General features: G+C 39.3%; 1 protein-coding gene across 1 annotated transcript in view; it reads right to left on the reverse strand.

Moving 5' to 3' along the window:
• The window catches only part of ADAMTSL3 (ADAMTS like 3), a 184,306-nt gene extending 170,593 nt beyond the window's left edge, over positions 1-13,713 (reverse strand). The window contains exon 1 of the mRNA XM_086471487.1: positions 13,639-13,713. Within this exon, the coding sequence (XP_086327613.1) occupies positions 13,639-13,713 (75 nt within the window). The remainder of the gene's footprint in view (positions 1-13,638) is intronic.
• Positions 13,714-14,403: the final 690 nt, after the last annotated feature.

Consider the following 14,403-nt stretch of genomic DNA (forward strand, 5'->3'; position numbering starts at 1 on the left):
TGCAGAAGAGTCAAGTACCGCACCAAGCCTCGTGCAAATCCACAGAGAGAGAAAAATGACTACTACAGCACAGATCCTCTGGTACTAACAGCCCATATAAACAGCAAAGGCTGCAAGGGCAGCCCTCCAAAAAGGATGGATGCAGATGAGCTACACCAGCATTTTAAAAGCTGAAAAGAACTTAGTATAGATGTAAATACCTTCACAAAGAGTAATAACAGTTTCTAACAGCAAGATCCACTAGAATCAAGCATGTCCCGACCAAACTAAATTTTATTTCAATTCAAGCACTCCATATATTATGTCTGACCTATCTGATGTTCATTATGCAGCTCTGAACAGGATTTTTTTCTAAGCTACTTTATTAAAAGAGCCAACTCATATACAAAAGATAAATCAGGCAAGCAGGCCTCCACTTTACGAGACCAATCATGCCACTGCAAGCCTCAGTTCAAGCAGGTATTCAGCCTAGCATACTGCATCGCCCTTCAACATGAAACACCATTCCTCACTTTTCTTGATTCATGTTCTCATTCAGCTGTGCAAAAAGATCTGATTGTGTCTACTTTCTCAACTAAAAATAACACCAGGGTAAATCATTGTATATTGTTTTATACAGCAGCCCTGAAACTTATATGCAGAAGAGAGTCCATCAGGAACCTGCAGCTAACACGTAATTCAGACTAAAACTCAACTAAAGACAATCCCATTTTGTCTGTGAGTTTGTTAGCGCAATTCATACACTATACATGTATGTATTTCCAGATAGCCATACATAGGAATAAAGTCTAAAACTTTAGCAGTGAATTGAGGCTTTAAACATTGCACACCACCACATGAAAAAGGGGAATTATATTTTTTCAGGCGTGTTAAATGCTGCTTTTAAAAAAATGTGCTAGCTTTTCTCTACAAAGGCATACATATTTTGACAGGCACTAGGCACTTTTGATTTAATTTGAAAATGCAGAGGTAATGTCTCAGGATAATATAGATGTCTAACTCTTTCAAAACCAAAACCACTAAAAACACCAAGAATTTGGGTCCTTCATCACAAGGGCATGTTAACAGAACTGGGCCTGCCTCATATCACTTGGGGAAACACATTATTATAAAAAATCAGTAAACTGCTTTAGTAGCATGGAATAATTTCATTAAGGGGTTCAGAGTGGTTTGATTTTGAGAAGAGCTGGGGAAGAACTAGCAGGTGCAAGGATGTTGTACCAGAAAACTCTTCTCTCAGGAGACTGGATAGAGTTGATGACATGGGAAACTTGGGTTGCCAACTTTCTACAGAGTATATAACCCTGAAACTCTGGGAAAATAAGTTGGATTATGAAGGTTGAAGAGAGAGGCCAGCCCATTTCTGAAAGATAATCTAATTGAATTTTGCCAATTTTATCTGGATGATTACTCTTAAGATGAAGGACCAGCGCCCCTTTTCATGCTGCTAGTCTGTTTTCTTCACTTCTCAGCTCCCTTCTTTCACAGTCCTATCTGGAGCTAAGAAAGCACATTAGTGACAATTTCCTACAAAGGGTTGGTTTTGTGCAGCCAACTATGCTTTCCCCACACTTAATGCAGCTTTTCTTGAGAGGAGTTCCTCAGAACTCAGTATCCTTTCTCTCAGAGTAAGGCATTCTTGAACAGAGTAAGACAATGTGGAGCGCTAACAGTGGAACCTAAAAGTTGGCTTTGACTATGCTGATCCAGACATGCACATTACTGGTTAATGTTTGCATCATTCATTCACATTTTGTGCCAGAGGAATCTCTTACTTCACAAGTTAAATTTTATTCATAGCTGAAGTCTACACTCAAAATAAGACTGGGCTATTATGGAGGCAAAGACTTATAAAAATTGAAAACTCCCTTTGAAACACATGCTTTCCAGTAAGAGCAGCAGCAAAATGCAAAACACGGTCAACATTCCAACACCATGATGTCAATTTTCATATGCACAGACAAAATGCTACATGTAGAAATCAACTCTCTGTATCTTCCTTACTTATGGTGTGCTTCTGTTTCCCTCTATTTTCATTAGCAGAACTGCACAAAGCAGTGAAGAGTGCAACTCCTTAAAAGGTTCAAAGGAATATACTAAATCTGGCAAAAAGTCACATTGATTTTTAAAAAGTGAATTTCTATGTTCTGCTTCAGTTCTCCTGAAAAATAGCACACATGCTCTAAGGACTGGTTTTGATGTTTCCCTCTGCAGTAGTTCGGAGAAATTCCTGCCAACAAAGATGATCTGGAACACCTGATAAAATGGTCTTCAATGACACACAATAAAAAAAGTGACATGCAAAAAAATGGAAATCACTTCAAATTGTGCAAGGTTTATAAGCAACAGGCAAATTATGTTTTTTATTATCTCTGCTTTTTTTCCAGAGGACACAGCCAATTTTCAAGAAAACTAACAGCTGCAGACACAGCTTTAAATGCCATCTGTCCTTAGCAGTTACATGAAGAAGAGACGAAATGATCCACACCACACAACAGGAAATACGATAACCAACTAGTGAGTGCTAATGAAATTCAGCCTGTTTGCTTCCTATGGGCAGGTTGTACTCAAGAAAAACTCCCACTGATGTCTCAGGCAAAGTGCCTGCAGACTTCATTGGCACTGTTACTCAAGTGCAGAATGTTGTACTCTTGACGTAGAAAGCCTGAATTTTACAAAATAAGGTCTCACTTGTGGCACAGCAACCTAATGAAGTCCACAGGGCTCCCCAGCCTGGATATTTTTCAGGACTGAGGTTTTATGGTGCCTAGGCTAGTCCTTATACTACCACAGATTCAACATGAACTTTTGGCAGACAAGGAATGATGAGACACTCCTATAGTACAGTTGAAGAGGACAAGATCTTTTCTTCAGTGTTCTCAAGGACTGGCCTTAATATTTGAAATAATAAAAAAGAAAGTCTACAATTCCTACATTGACCCCATTTCTAAATAGTAGCTTCTACGTGACATATGACAGATGGCTCACAGAGGTCTAAATACCACAAGAAAAATAAGCAATTATAAACCAATACCTCATTGGTGTTCACTAAGGACATAATTCAAGCAAGTTCAAAAGATCAGAACAAGACCCACATGTTCTGTTACCCCAGCTAAGGCCCTTCTCAAGATGGTTATCTACAGGAAGAAATTTTCTCCAAGAAAAGCTTAGTGTTCCCAGTATATCTCTTGGAGCTCTTGGAGAAACCATGCAAGTTCTTTTTTAAATATTAAAAGGCAGCTAATAAATAAAAATTAAAAATATATAGAAATTTTTTTTCTTTCCAAAGTAACACTGCTGTTTAAGACGAGGTAAAGATTTAAAAGGTTGGAAGTGAAGAACAGGTGATGCTAACAGGATATTTGAAAGGCCCATGAGACCTGCAACATTAAGTAAAATGTATTTGCCTATCAATCTAATTGCTTACTAATTTTCAAATCTATTCCCACCTGATAAGTAATGGCATTTTAAGCCCAGCTCCTGGCATTAAAAATACATTTATAGTTTCCTCTTAGCAGAAGATAAACAGCTGCATGGTAAAAACCCATACATTAAGATGGCATTCTGGAGGTTTTCTTATAGTTTTAACCAACCTATTGTGTTCTAAATTTAACTGAAAGAGGTGGGAAGAGGAAATGGGAAAAGCATTTGGGTGTGCAGTTTCACGCTGGGGCGAAGGCAAGCACTCACTCACGCAAGGAAAATGTCTGGAATATTTGTGTCTTACAGAAGGACTGACCACATAATGAAAGTGGAATTTAAGCCAAGCCTTATTTAGTAAAATATCAGAAGCCATTTCTTTATTTATCTTGCTCAAGGAAATACTAGCGTTTGTTTAAAAACAAGAAACTACTCCAGCAATGAAGCAAGATGACCCAAATTTCCTTACATACTTTAAAAATCATTCCAAAACTTTAAAATTCAAAAATGTGCCAGAAACAAAATAAAAATGTTCGTAAAGAAAAAAATTAATAACAATGTAAAAATAAAAAATATTGCAGGCAGACACAAAGCTCAGCATGTAGCACCTGCACAGGTTTTGAGCAAGTTCTTATCCAGGACATACCTCCAGATACATCTGGAGTTTGAAGAATATATTTCTTCGTTAGTTTTAAATGATGAGTCATACATGACAGTAGGTCTAGGATTGGTTCTAACTTCTAGTTCAATAATCCTCAAGTGTAGCCCCAAGGAACATCAAAATGACATAACAACAGCTGAACTGGTTCAGACCAAGGATCCACCTAGCCCATCAGCTTCCAACAGTAGCCATGACTGGACACCCAGCATGTCTGGAGCAAGTATGTACAATACTTCTCTGGAATACTTTCCTGGACTCACCTATTTTTCTTAGCCAGCTGTGGTTTGTGTATACAGTAGTATTTCATGGATCTTCCCAGTATTCATCCTGTCTCCCCTGAAATCCATGTAACCTTCTACTCAAAAAAACCTCCAAACCTATGGCAAGGAGTGTCAAAGATCACTACCTGGAAGACAACCACCTTTCATTGTTTTGATTCTGTGTCCTAGTAATTTTATTTAATGGCATTCAGTTCTTATGCTGGAAGAGACAAGTTACCAGCTGATTCCCATCTAGCCTTTCCACACCATTCATAAGGGGATCAGAACTGCATGCAGTACTCAAGTGTGGGCAAACCAGGAATTCATACAGCGAAAGGATGATACTCTGCTTTGTTTTACACCTCCCCTTCACAGCCTTTCCTACCATTCGGTTTGCACTGTCAACTGCTGCCAAGCTCTGAGATGGATGTTCCATGAAAAGACTTACCTGAGAATCACTGGTCCACAGGAAAAGTGTAATCGTTGATCATATAAAGCACCTTATATTCATATAAATAAGGTTATAAAACCCGAGCCTGTTCAAGCAGTCTTATCAGTTAGTGGCATTAGTAAAATCCCTACATAGCATACAGCATGCACAACACATCTCTTCAGTGATAGATTTATTCCCTCTTCTGCTTTCTAATAAAAGTGTTGATGAGATCAGCTGAAAGAATCAGGAATGTGTTGAATGTACCTGTCAGTTTCCAACTAGAACATTATCTACCAAGCAGGCAATACTCAAGGCACTACTATGCTATTGGTTTTCTCAGCCAACTTCCATGTTAGTCAACCAGGGAATAGTTTAAAACTATTTGGAAACTCAAGAAAACAAAACACCAAATGAGTAATGAGACCTTGAAAACATCTAATAAAAGGAGACTCTCAAGAGAGGAAGCCAAATCATATTTTAGCATATTTCATTTGTTATATATCCATAGAGAGCACTGAGCTTGTTTAGCCTTTTGCTTCCACACCACTGCTATACCAACAAGAGGCTGGAGTAGCTGGGAAAGCAAGGAAAGCTCCCATCAGAAGAGGCGAATCTGAATGTGTCAGAACCAGTACTCACATTGTTCTTTCACATTTTTCCATGCCAGTAAACGGCCTGGAGCAGCCACATATACAAACAGGGAAATTGCAACAAAAGGGGGGGATTTCTTTGTAGCTAGTTAATTTCTTGCTGAATCAGCCAGCTGGGAATAAAGCCAGTTTCTGCAACCTTCTTAGAGCTTCTGCAAGGTGCAGGAAACACTTATTGCCAAACAGAGCTCGAGAGAACACAATCCCTTACTCTTTGCATTCTGTGGCAGTGCAGGTGTGCCCATGGCATCCTACTTCTGTGATGCTAAAAGATAATAGATCAGGCAGATGAAAAACCTCTTATTTACCTCTGCATTTACTGTAGAGTGAGCCTCTATAGGTCTTCACATACACACATTATAAATGATACCCTGTTCTCCTTGCATGCACTGACAAGAGACTGTATCCTATAAATTTTAAGCAGCTTCAATTTTTGGCAAAGCACCTGATGACAGAAAAAACTTTACATAAATACAGAAATACATGTTTCCACATATAAACAAATGCTCCACTTATTTAATGCTACAAAACAGCATCATTAACCAGTTGGGACCTCCCACCGTGACACAAATGACAACAGTTAGCATACAACAACAATCTAGTAATTGCAATCTTAAATGCATTTTTAATATTGTTTCACAATTTAGTTGAGCTGACTTGCATTCACTGTGTTTCTAGTGCATCCAGAAGCATGACAAACTGACAATTCTTGGAAACCACATTTCTCAAAACAGGCTGAGAATACTGTTTTCATTTTCTCTCCATAATGATGTTAAATCTAATAAATATAAAATTAGAAACAGAAATAACATTGTTCCTAAACAATTTATGTAATATGCCGTCTGGAAGGGACGTGTTAGGCCAAGTTTTCAAAAACTGCCCTCCCTTTATAAACACATGATGCTTGTACTTGCACTTCTCAAGTATTATCAAACATCTACACACCCAGGTATTAGAATTTACGCACCAGAAAGCTATTATTTCAAAAGAGTTTTTAAGGGTGCAAGTTTTGGTTTAATCAGGTAAACATGATGACAAATGCTTAGCCAGACTTTTGGAAGAGCCTAAGGCACCTAACGGCTGGTTCCCATCAGATTAATTGAAAGATACCTTGTTACTCATTTAAAAACTCCAGCTAAGCACTTACCAATACAGTTAAGTACCTAACAATAGTTGTGCTTATGTCTCGAGTCTTACAGAAAGTCATTAAAACAAAGGCTCCACATCACACAGACCTTTCTGAAAATGCTGCTGTATCTGTACTAAGTTTAGCACCCTTGAGCAGCTGACGGTCATCAAAAAGTGAGTTCATAGAACTGTACTTCCTTCTAGAAGTTGGAGTGAGGCCATTTTGAAAATATGACTCTTAAATTCAAGAGCACTTGATATTCTACAGACTTCACCTAATATCAAGAAAAGTTCTCCTCTTATGGGAAAGAAAGTTATATGCATGCTTTCAAAGCCTAAAGGAATTATTTATCTCTTAGTGACAATAAATCGAGTGCAGAGGGCATATCAGAACTGCACTGCTATACAGTTCCTATCTGGGTCCTAGTTGCCTCTCCAGGGTTGTCATGGCTATATCCAATGTCCTTTCTGGAATGTTGTGCTCAGTAGCAAACTGTACTTCAAAAACAAACCCATTCTTTCACCATGCACAAACTCTCTGCTTTACAGAGTTTTTGCATAGTAAGAATTACAGTGGAATCGTTCAAGTAAGATGTGTCGGACTATACAGAGCCACAAGACTTAATCATCAGTATTATCAACCATATAAAGTCTTAACGTCACACCAACCTAACAATAAATTACATTTGCACAGTATAATTCACGCCCAAAGATTTCTTGCATAGCCTTACAACACAAACAAGAATAGAGGTACAATTATAAATCTGCTCCCACTGTCACTGAAATTAATGTCTTTTACTACTTCATTGCAAGCCACGTTATATTTGGTGTTTACTTAAACCCTGGCTCCTGGATTCAGGTGAGCACAGAGAACCATTTTAAGAAAAGCTTCAAGCCCAAAAATTGCACATAAAGGCATAAATATGTGAACCCTACAGGTTCTAGAAGTAAAAGCAAATTAAGAAGGACTTCGATTTTGACAGGTGGACCACTCAGTGGATAAGGAATTGGCCGGATGGTCGCACTCAAAGAGTCAACGTCTACAGCTCAGAGTGGAGACCAGTGATGAGTGGTGTTCCTCAAGGGTCAGTATTGGGACCAGTGCTGTTTAACATCTTTGTCAGCCACATGGACAGTGGCATTGAGTGCACCCACAGCAAGTTTGCCGACAGCTCCAAGCCGTGCGGTGAGGTCAACACGCTGGAGGGAAGGGAGGCCATCCAGAGGGACCTGGACAGGCTGGAGAGGTGGGCCCAGGCCAAACTCACAGAGTTCAACAAGGCCAAGTGCAAGGTCCTGTGCCTGGGTCGGGGCAATCCCAAGCACAGACACAGGCTGGGCGATGAGTGGATCGAGAGCAGTCCTGCGGAGAAGGACTTGGGGGTGCTGGTGGATGAAAAACTGAATATGAGCCAGCGATGTGCGCTTACAGTCCAGAAAGCCCATCACAACCTGGGCTGCATTAGAAGAAGCGTGGCCAGCAGGTCGAGGGAGGTGATTCTCCCCCTCTACTCTGCTGTGGTGAGACCTCACCTGCAGTGCTGCGTCCAGCTCTGGGGCCCTCAGCACAAGAAACACATGGACCTGCTCAAGTAGGTCCTGAGGAGGGCCACGGAGATGATCAGGGGCTGGAGGACCTCCCCTGTGAGGACAGGCTGAGAGAGTTGGGGTTGTTCAGCCTGCAGAAGAGAAGGCTCCAGGGAGACCTTGTAGTGGCCTTCCAGTACTTGGAGGGGGCCTACAGGAAAGGTGGGGAGGGACTCTTGATTACGGAATGTAGTGGTAGGATGAGGGGTAACGGTTTTAAACTGAAAAAGGGGAGATTTAGATTAGATATTAGGCAGCACGTTATTCTTTACTGTGAGGGTGGTGAGGCACTGGAACAGGTTGCCCAGAGAAGCTGTGGCTGCCCCTTCCCTGGCAGTGTTCAAGGCTGGGCTGGATGGGGCTTGGAGCCACCTGGTCTAGTGGAAAGTGTCCCTGCCATGGCAGGGGGTTTGGAACGAGATGATCTTTAAGGTCCCTTCCAACCCAATCCATTCTCTGTTTCTATGGTTTTAAAACATATGTTCTTTTGAAGCAAAACTTTTTATTTTGGATGGCCAAATCATGATTTCTGAATGAACAGTAAAAGGGCTTTAATATCAGTACAATCAGTCATGTACATTTTCTGTGATGCAAAGGCAGGAATAGTTTGGTGCACCATGTAAAACTGCCACCTCAATGCCATTTATGCCCCAATTTAGTAAAGTAAAATGTAGGATCCAGCTGCACCAAGCAGACCTGAATGAGTAATCAATGACTAAGTGTTCAAGTATCTGCTAAAACCAAAGATCGTCCTAGAGCTATTCCTTCATTTCTTCACTAGTTTTTCAAGAGCAATTAGAAGCCACTGGGTGTTTGAGTGAGAGATTATTTGTACACTTGAGGCTTCCCTAAAAGTGTTCGACTCTTGGATATCTAGTTTTGGAACCAACAATTTGCAGCTCTACACACAACTGATTTGAGAATCTCTGTCCACTTCTGTAACTTCATCAGGAATTATCACAGTGAGCACTAATACCCATGTCTGAAGATGTAGATACAGAATTCAAAATCTAGCTGGATATTAAGATTAAACCACCTTTGCCACATTGGAATGAAGGGGTTTGGATCATGCTTTAGCTGAACAACCAAAGCCTGATTTTCTGAGTTGTATCACTGCAAGCATTATTCACAATCACTGTGATAAAAATACTTACTGAGAAAACGAAAACAAATAAATGATGTAGTAAAAGGATGCCTTCACTTCATCTGTACTCTTCATCATCTCCCTTAGTTGACTTCAATATTTTTATGAGTACATTTTAAAAAATAAGTATTCGTGCATAGTTTGTGTCTCAAGTCACAAGACAGATTCATCACAATTTTTCTGGCAATTCAACTCTTTTGGATTGTAGATTAGGGGTAACAGCAGTTCAGATCCTATGAGCACTGGCTGAGCAATCATTATTAGTCATAAATTCAAAGCAAGTTCAGAAACTTACATAAGTTTTCTGGTAATGCTGTCACTGAGTTACAACCTTGTCAATAACAATGAATATTTTAAGTCAGAACAATTCTACAGAGTCTCAAAAGTGTTATTTGTCTACAGCAGACGCAATTCTATCTTCAAACTAAGAATAAAAGCACAGGCCTATTGAGGCTGATGGCAAAACTCCAGACGGGTACAGAATTGCAACCTGCCTACAAAAAAAGGGAAACTGCTTCAGATTTAACTCTGGATTTGCAAATCTCACCCTGATACTTTTGATTAAAGTTACTGGAGATTTAAGAATCCTTATTATTGTACAGCATGTAGATCATAATCTATTTTCTGAACATCAGTGTGCAATACATTCAGTGACTGTAGAACAATATTCCAAAGGTTTTCCACAAAGATCGTCTCCAAGTCCACTATGTCATATAATGGACATCAGATTTTTGGCCTTGCAAAACTCAACCTTAAAGACATTTACTATGTTGGTAGTTCTTGGCAGATTGGTTATGGCAGAATCATTTTGAATAAGATAATGTTTTCAGCATGTATATCCTTTATATCCAAAACATCATAGATCATTAGAAAAAAATATAATGCAGGCAGGGATTACAGAAACATAAATCATGGTAGCAACCAACAGTTTATTCAATGAACATGTGACCTATGAAACTTTCCCTTCCACAGAAACAGAGAGCTAAAGCTTCTTAAATATCCAGACATGGTGTCTTTACTGTTATTCCCTCCTCAGACATTAGCAACCCCATGGTCTTTGGAGGCAAAACAGACTGACTTGTAGAGCGTTTAATTTGGACTGTAGAAAACTAATAAAATATCAGCGTATTCCTGATTTGAAAACAACATACCAGAGAATAAATCTAAAATGAATCCATGTGTAAAATTCTTGATGATACGTATTTGTCTATATGAACCTGCTAGCCACCATTTCTTGCTGCTATTAATCCACTAGTAAGAATATACAGATACACAGTCTTACATACATTTCATAACCAATATAACAGCATCTTGCTGAACAGTGTAATCAAATGTTATCACAAGGTTAAGAAAGAGTTGGTTACCAGGCTGAGCATCCTGTCTTTCCAATTACCAATACAGAGCCATATATACTCAAGAGATCACTTAAAAATAGCAAAATTGGACTTGGATACCTCTGGTTTGTTTATTAGTTTAACCATCTCCTAAAATCTGTAGTATTGACAGCTCACCTTCTACTGTGTGAGAAAATTGAGGAGCATTTTACACCATATTTAGCAATAAATACAAGTGAACAGTTACATTCAAGACCATGGATACAGTTGATGTTCACAAATACGTATAGTCTATGGAATACAGTAACTTACTTGGATAGATTCATCATTTAAATTTTTAGAAACAACAAATTAATCCATGTTGCTGCTACCATTTAGTGGTGGAGGTTTTTTGTTTGTTTTTAAGAAAAAAGAAACTATGCATGTTCTTAAGAAAACATACAGACATCACTTGCTTGGATTATCATTGGCTTTACACCAACACAGTCCCATTCATTTCAGTTATATTGGTACATATCAAAAAAAGTAGGGTCCACATCCTCAAAAGAACACAGGGAAGGCTAGCCCGTAAGTGATCTCCTCCCAAGTCATTTATGCCACTGCTCTTGGCCACAGAGCAGATTTAATGAACATGCAGCTCAGCAATGCTCAGTAGTAGACTATTCACCGCGTTATCCTATGAAATCTAACTTACCTACTAGTATAGCAACTCATCAGCCCTTGACAAAATAATTTTGTCAGACTTGAGATGCTGCATATCTGTAAGGGCAGAGTTCAGTTTGGAGCCCAGCTAGACACCATGCTGTGCTTGTTACCATGCTATGAAGAATCGGAAAAGGCTCCTATAACCAAAGTTAACTTTCATCTCTTCTCAGTAACAGCTACCTCTTTTTCACAACTTCTCATGTTAAAGTTTTCTTAGCGTTACATTCATACCACATTTCCACCACATTTTTTTTAAAAGGTCATTATTTTATTCCATACCTGCCTCAAGCAGGATGAAATCAATCAATTGCACATAAGTGACATGACATAGACTTGTGACCTTGCCCAGCATCCAATTGTTTCTAATTGATTAGCTCCAGACATAAGCACTTTAATAGCCAAAAACAACACAAGTGGAAGCTGTAGTACAGTATTAAGGTAGAATGACTGTGTGTGGTCCATATAGCATGGCCCCGAGCAACCAATTAAAGAATTAATGGTTATAGGATACCAAAAATGTTATGTTAAATAATATAAAATATCTTTAATGTGCCTAAAATTGTGATAAAACACCTCAAACTTAGGAGCAGAAGGGCCTCCTACAAGATTGGGGTTAAGTGCTAATGACTCAAATATGTCAAATAGATTAGAATATTTTAAAGGACAATCAAGACCAAAAAATTTGACCTGGATTGAAATGTTCATAAAGCTACTCACAATAGTCTGTTGATTACTACAATGTGTTTGGGTTGGTTTTATTATAGAGACAAGCAAACCTATGCCAAACCATTTGTGGAGAAGAGGAAACTATGCCACTACCGGTTCCAGTTCTACAATAAGAAAAATATGAAAGGAAAAAAATACAAGAAAAATACTGTAAAAGAAAAAAACCAAATAGTCTCTTTATAACCAAAAGGCCCAAACACAAAGTTGACATTTTCCTTCTCCGAACTTCTATTCTCATCTTGAACAGAAATATTACATAGTACTTTCTGAGTGTTTTATAGGGCCCATTATTACAGCACCATTCAACTGCTTGCACGCAAAAATGCAAGCCGCACAGGCACAGCAAATCAGTAACATTTTTGTTCTTGCATAAGAAATATGTAAGCAAAAAGCAGAAGATCCCACTGTTGCCTTATCTGCTTGGACATGCACTGAATGCATTGTGTTTTATGCACAATTAATACAAATCTAATAATTTTTACTTTAATGGTGAGTCCTTTACTCAAGTAACCAGTGTACTTCCATTACTAGCTGCAACCATTATACAGATACAGGAGATGTTCATCAACAGGCAGCTGCCAAGTGACTCACAGCACACAGTGCACTCAGCAGTGCTACTGAAGATGGGTTGAAGGCCCATTCTCACTACCTTAAAGCTCAAAGTCCACCCTAAATCGATCATAGCTTACTCAGTTGCCTAGTACAGACGCTTCCTCAGTTCTTCATACCCCTCTTGAATTTACTTTTGCCTGCTGTATTATCTGTCAATTCAAAATTCTTCAGGATGTACATTTAGATAACGCCCAGGTTTGAAATTTCTCAGTATTGCAATAGTACAAATAAAAACTACTACAACACCTAAAAAAATTACACTATTTATTTCAAAAAATATTCTTCAGTTTATTTAGCTGTTCTTTCCTAAGGATTTCTGGATTTGGGTGTATTTAAGACTGAAGAATCCTTGAAACATTCTGTGCTGTGGGAATTATCAGTATAGAGAATGACATACTATAACAACGTCTCTGCTGCATGCCAGCACACCATATTTCTGGAAATATTCACTTCTTGGAACCGATTAGGCTCATGTGTCAGGCAATAGATCAGTTGGCAGCTATGGTTTTCCTCCATGGTTCCTGTATTCATTGAGCACTTGAAGCAAAGACCTTTTTGGACCACCTGCTCCCCGCCCCCTCAACACTGACTTCCAAGTGCTTTAGATGTTTCTACCCAGGTATTTATATAACCCTTGTCACTTACAGTATCTTAACATTTATCAGGTGCTAAACCTCCTGGGGGCAAGGAGCAGCTGTGCTGCCTAGAAAGACCCATGGCATTACACGTCTGGCAAGATCTCCCTTTGGTCCCCATATAGTAAAGTCAGACACAATACTACTAGGAAAAGAGAGAATATTAATTTCCCACATGGATGTCTTTGAAATTCAGCTCAGTGAAAGGGAAACCTTCTCATCAGGAGCCTTTTATTTACAGTGCAGTTCCTTCAGCATTTTTATGTTTAAAAAACAGTAATTCGAAGTGTGCAGCAAGATCATCTGATAAAGACATGACAACAGCCACAAGTTCATTGCCTACCTGTAGATGAGCGTAGATAGCAATAGCAAGCCAAGCGATCTCCCAGGAGAGCCCTGTGGCTTTAGGGCTGGCCATCCTTGTGCCTTGGGGCTCTGCTGGGAGAAATTGTTTCAAGTTACAAACAAAATCAAGTGGGCTTCGCCAGAATTTCAATGACTAAAGCAAACCAGGCAAAGGCACAGAACTGGCCTTTGGAAGAAATGCAATGCAAACACCGGAGTTTTGTGCTGGCCAGAGGAGCAGAGCACAGTGCATGCCATGAGCACAGCCTGCAGGGTGAGTGAGATCCAATTAGGGAACAGAAAGGGGGGAAATGAAAGGTTTGAGGAAGCTGGCAATAGTAGTCAAGTTTGATTATCTGCCAAATGTAGGAGAATTTATCAAATTGGGAACCCCTCCCATCTTGATCTCTGGAAGGTAAAATTCAAGGAGCATAGGATTTCTCAGGTACTGCTCCAGCACTTTCATCCACTCAAAACTGAGAGCCCAGCCCTGAGACTGCAGCAGTCATTTGCACTGCCTTTGAAAGCTCTCATCATAACAGCTCAGAGACTAAGCAATCAGGACAGAGGAAAAAAAAAATAAAATCCATCAATTTAGTGATCATCACCAGTACAGGGCCAACACAAAACTGTCAGTCACTTTTACTAAAAACTTCAATTTAAAATAGCCAACAAGAAAAAAATAATGCTGCTAATTCTGCTAATTCCTAGTGTCAGTGCACCTTTTGCCTCAGACTATTCATTACCACAGCGATCTCAAAAT

This window comes from Leptosomus discolor, chromosome 11 (genome assembly GCF_034619465.1).
Source record: "Leptosomus discolor isolate bLepDis1 chromosome 11, bLepDis1.hap2, whole genome shotgun sequence".
Lineage (NCBI taxonomy): Eukaryota > Metazoa > Chordata > Aves > Leptosomiformes > Leptosomidae > Leptosomus > Leptosomus discolor.